Consider the following 5,528-nt stretch of genomic DNA (forward strand, 5'->3'; position numbering starts at 1 on the left):
CAGTCATTTCACATGTCTCAGAAGTAAAATACATTATTTTAAGGTACGAGTTGTAACAGTCGACTCTCATAGATGGGACTGTTATGCACCATTTTCGTTGCTTAATGCAATGTTGTTTAATTGTAAACGTTTCAATTTAAATCTAATAAAAATTTATGCCGACTGCCATGAAAAAAAATAAATAAATAAAAAATAGAAGGGAAGTTTCATTTGGAACAAAACTGCACAAACTTGTGAAATTATTCAATTGGAACAAAACTTTACAAACGTTATCATCATCGTTTGGGCATCATCACTTTATTCCTTTTGTCTCATGTATTAGAGAGAATTTTTTTCCTCAAGATTTCTCAAACATACAAAACCTTGGGTTCACAATACTAAAACCTCCATCCACCAAAAGATTATGCCCACTAACATATTTTGACTCATCACTACCCAAGTAAAGAGCAGCCTCAGCAACATCTTCTGGCCTAAGAACCTTACCTTTAAGGTTGGAATAAACTCCATGCACTCCATCGTCATCAAGATTGAAAAAGTCCTTCGCCAACGGTGTTGCAACTAGGTATGGTGACACGCAATTTACACGAATACCGTATTGTCCAAGCTCAACGGCCGCATTTTTCATTAACCCCACTACCCCATGCTTCGAACTTGTGTAGGCATGTGAAGCACCTCCGCCTATGGTAGAACAAACACTAGCAGTGTTGATTATGCTGCCTTGGCCTGCTGGGATCATCACGCGAGCTGCGTGTTTAATCCCCAAAAATGATCCGACTAGATTTACACTAAGCACTTGCTCAAATTCAGCCTTGTCATTGTCGAGGATGTTGGGTTTGGGTGTGCCACCTATGCCTGCATTGTTGATCATGATGTCTAGCTTTCCATACTTGCTTGTGGCTGTTTTAACTGCATTTTCGATGTCTTCTTCTTTTGTTACATCGCAATGGACGAAGGAAACGGATGAAAAATTTAGATGTGTGCAAACAGATTCACCCAAGTCGTCTTGCACATCTGCAATCACAACTTTAGCTCCATGTTTCGAGAAGACTCTTGCTGTGGACTCCCCTATGCCGCTGGCTCCGCCAGTGATTAGTGCCACTTTGCCTTCAAGCCTTCAACATTAAAGCATAATTTTACTCTCATATTAGTCTAGTTTCAACACAACATTTAATTAAAGGAAAGATTGTTCTTATTAGTAACAAGCTAGCTTAGGCACCTAATTATCTAACAAAAGTTGGTGATGAATCTTTGCTAACAATAAAATAAGGAAGCTGTTAAGGCACTCTAAAAAAGTCATGTGCCCTCCAAACAGATAGAAATATAAGAGAAAAATTACATCCGGGAGGATGTAAAATAACGTTTTTGTGGTGGCTTTAACAACACCCTATGATAATGATCGAATCCTTTAAAAGAAATAGAAACAAATGAATGAGCTATAACAACTATTAAGGTGAAGTTTAAAGTTGGAATTCCTAAGTTCTATTTGCGAATCCAAACAACGAAGTTGATGTATCTTGACTCAAAAATTCCAATTTTTATTTATATTCCAAATTTAGTTCTCTTGTCAAAACACAAATAAGGACAAAAAAAAAATTTAAAAAAATACAAAGACTTAATGTAATGTGCAAATTTGCAACTATTAATTCCAAAACATAAAGGATAAAAAGAAGCAACATCTTTAAAACTAGATGGGATATGCTGCTCATGACACCAACCTCATAGAAAACCAAACTAAATTTTATAAACTAAATGATATGAAAGTTGATGATTGAATTATTACTTAAGTGTTGAAGAAAAAAAAAATTACTTAAGTGTTCATTAACGTGCTCATTACTTATTGGTCTAACCAACTGACATATGATTTTCTGTTTTTAAACAAACATCACTATATAATTTGTCATTTTTAAATAATATAATTTTTGCATCTTAGTACTATGGTCTAATGATATTCCTCTTCATTTTGAGAGGTCTTAAAATTCGAATATCATGGATGTCGAGTTCGAAAGTAATTTATTCCTCCAACTCTTAGTCTAAATATATCATTGTATAAAATATAATAACCACCAAGACCTTAAAGTATATTTAGATTTTTTTTTGTTTTTTGTTTTTTGTTTTGTTTTTGCAAACAATAACATTAATGGGTTAAATTATTAAATGTTAAGGTAAAAGGAATTGATAGGAATCAAACCCACACCAGAGTTCATAAACATTATCACTTTCTGCGACTTTAGCTCAACGCCATTAAACATTATTACTTTCTGAGATCAAATCTCGACAATTCAATGGTTTTGATGGGGAGGAGTAAAAAGAAGAAAACATACACAGTACCTTCTTGCAGCAGAAGCAGCGGCTGAGACTAATGAGAAGCTTCCCATATTCTTCAAAATGATTTAACCTCCTCTACAACAAGAGAATCATTTCCTGGAGGTGGGTATCTTCCTTCTAACTTCTTTTCAATAATTTAGTTGCATATATAACTTCTTTTCGAAGCACACGTGCTTATTTTGTAGCAGACCATGTGAAATGCGGTCTTCTCAGTTAGGTGAATGAGGTTTGACTGCTTTATCAATATTTGAGATGCAATCGTGAGATGTTACACAATAATAATTTGATTTGAACTATCCTCTGACGATAATTGAACCTAACATACATAAAGTCCATTATCGTATTAGTATGAAATTTATTCTTAACACAACTCTCACGTGTGACAAATTGTCAAGCCTAATACATGAACAACACAATTCAGATGATAGAGCACATGTGGCCGTTGAGCTTCACACACCAAGGTCCATTCTCTCATCAATATGAGATTTATCTTCAACACACTCCTCACATGTGGCGAATCGTCAAACCTAACATATGGACAACACAAATCAGATGACGTGGAGCACACATGGCCGTTAAGCTTTACATGTGGGACAAACTGTTTTGATACCACGTCGAAAGTTGATGTTCCACTATAAAACCAATTGGCAATATGAAACTTAGCTATATTACTTATAAGCACATGCAAGGTCTCTTCATACATCAATGTGAAATTCATAAACACTTGTAAGGAAAAAATTTGGGTAATTCCCACTTTACTATCCTCAAGTTTTGTCAAAAATTACATTTTTGTACACTTACCTTTTTTGTCTCACTTTCATACCTAAAATTTGATTTTTCTACCACTTTGATACTTCAGTTAGCCTAGCGGTTAAAATTTATGTTAACTGTTAACGTGACAGGATTTTGACCCACTAATTTTCACTTTACTACCTTCAAGTATCGTGAAATTTGCACTTTGTTATCCTTATTTTTTTTTCGTCTCACTCTCATAACTAAATTTACATTTTACTCTTATATTCATAGTTCTGTTAGCTTGAGCGTCTTGGCTTCGTTAAAGCGTGATGTGGAGATTGATTGAATAATGACTTTGTAGAAACGTGGCACTATGGCTTAAGAAAAAAAAAAATTAAACAATTAAAAAAAATTTGCGAAATAAAAAATTTTCAAATTTCAACTTTTTTGTGGGATTTTGTTTTATTATTATTATTTTTAACTTTTTCACATGACAACATATGTTGCTCTTAAATTTTTGAAATTTTTTAATTTGACTAGAACTATTTCAAAGTGTCCGCAGCCGATGACGACCAGGTTAACATAAGTATGAATCTAGGAGCAAAATGTACCTTCATGTATGAAAGTGAGATGAAAATTAAAAGTGATAAAAGTGTGTGAATTTCAAATACTTGAGAGTAGTAAAGTGAGAATTAATGGGCTAAGATCCTGCCACGTTATCATTTAACAAAAACATTAACGGCTAGGCTAAATTATTTAAATAGTTTCGAATCTTTCCCACCTTCTCTTAATAATAATAAAAAATAAAAAATAAAAACTTTAAGTATGAGCTATTTTTACGAAACTTAAGGATAATAAGGTAAGAATTATCAAAACCTAAGTTTGTTATCTACAGTATCATTGTAAGTAAAAATAAATAAATAACACTTCACACTCATTTTTTGTCTTGAGACGTGACACACATTAATAATGCGAATTTGCCAAGACAGTTGCTTTGTTTTTGATAAAGATGCTAAAATTATATACGTACACACACATGTGATGTTCAGAAAAATATGAAGGTACTTTCACATGTGTGATGTTCCTTCGCAATGTGGGGTCAAAAGTTGAATTTGTCCCTAAAACTAGGTCGAATTCCACGCTGCCTCCAGAAACGCCACCATGACCCATCTCCCTTGACTCATTTGTTGCGTCTCACTTTGCCCTTTACCGTTAAATATATCAACAGCTAAAAAATATCAAAACTACACAAATAGCACGAATGCGTGTCACTTCTGCAAAATGTTTTCCATTAAATTAGAAGGATCAAGCCACTTACTACTACAGTTTAATAATATTTATATTCACTTGTAAGTGAAAGGTCTTTAGTTCGACCTTTGTCGAACTTGAGTTCAATCCAATTAATTATGATTTGCTCATTTTGTAAATATATTGTTGTATCCAAAATAAAAAATAGAAAGGGAATTCTTTACTTAAGAAATGGCTCACGCTTATATGCAAACTCATCAACTAAATGAACTAGACAAAATGCCACATCAGCCAACAAAAGTAGAATTTTCCCTAAAACAATTGTCTGGTCCTTGGGAGATGCTCTTATAAGATCTTATTTTTATGCTACTTGTTCCATACCTGTAAAGAAATTTGCAAATTTTACATTTCCATGCTTCCCTGTAAGGCCATTAGAACCCTTCAGACAGATTGATGAATGGGATCTCTTTGTGTTTCTGTTCTTTTAATGTGACTAGGCAATAGCAGTGTCGGAATGGATTCTCTCATGCAACCGATATAGCAAAGGGGACTTTGATATTTGAGGTTTCCTTTCCAAGACAGCAATCATATCCTTGACGGATATACTACGGGCCATCCTTGTTTCAGTCATGGTAACTTGGTTACTTCCGGCTTTTCTAATAGTACATGCCAAAAATATAAACATATAAATACATAAACTGCAATTAACAAAGCACCAAATGAGATAACTTCTTCCACAAACACCCTGCCAAAATAACTATGGCATATTTATCGGTCAATGACGTTAATTACATGAGACTGATCGTATAAATATTATTATTAATTGTAATACACAAAATATGGAAAGAACAAATTTCCAACAGAAGAAAACAAAGCCAATTTTGATAAACAGAGAACATAGCACTACGTAAACTTAAAAAAAAAAAAAAATGTAACAATTCTGGTTAAAAGCATTTGAAAGATGGTTATGTTCCTCAAATCAAAACAAAGGTGCTCCTTGGTAGAAGCCACACCTGCCCTATTTTAATTTTAGAGATTAACAAAAGGATTCACATGCAGACAGCTGTCAAGCCGATTTCTTTGCATCCAAATAAATTGTATACAGAAGTAGTACACATTGCACAAATATAAGCAAATTAAAAAGTTTTACCAGCGCATTGATGCGGATTTGAAAAACTATAACATATTTGTTAGAAACATATAAAAGAGTAGAATTGTAT

At 33.4% G+C, this 5,528-nt stretch overlaps 1 protein-coding gene across 1 annotated transcript; it reads right to left on the reverse strand.

Moving 5' to 3' along the window:
* Positions 1–227: 227 nt before the first annotated feature.
* Positions 228–2,536, reverse strand: LOC137743325 (borneol dehydrogenase, mitochondrial-like). The gene is made up of 2 exons (XM_068483193.1): positions 2,329–2,536; positions 228–1,112 (listed from the first exon to the last, which is right to left on the reverse strand). Exons 1-2 carry the CDS (start codon positions 2,373–2,375, stop codon positions 338–340), a joined length of 822 nt encoding a protein of 273 aa, XP_068339294.1. The 5' UTR covers positions 2,376–2,536; the 3' UTR covers positions 228–337.
* Positions 2,537–5,528: the final 2,992 nt, after the last annotated feature.

The sequence above is a fragment of the Pyrus communis genome, chromosome 8 (assembly GCF_963583255.1).
Source record: "Pyrus communis chromosome 8, drPyrComm1.1, whole genome shotgun sequence".
Lineage (NCBI taxonomy): Eukaryota > Viridiplantae > Streptophyta > Magnoliopsida > Rosales > Rosaceae > Pyrus > Pyrus communis.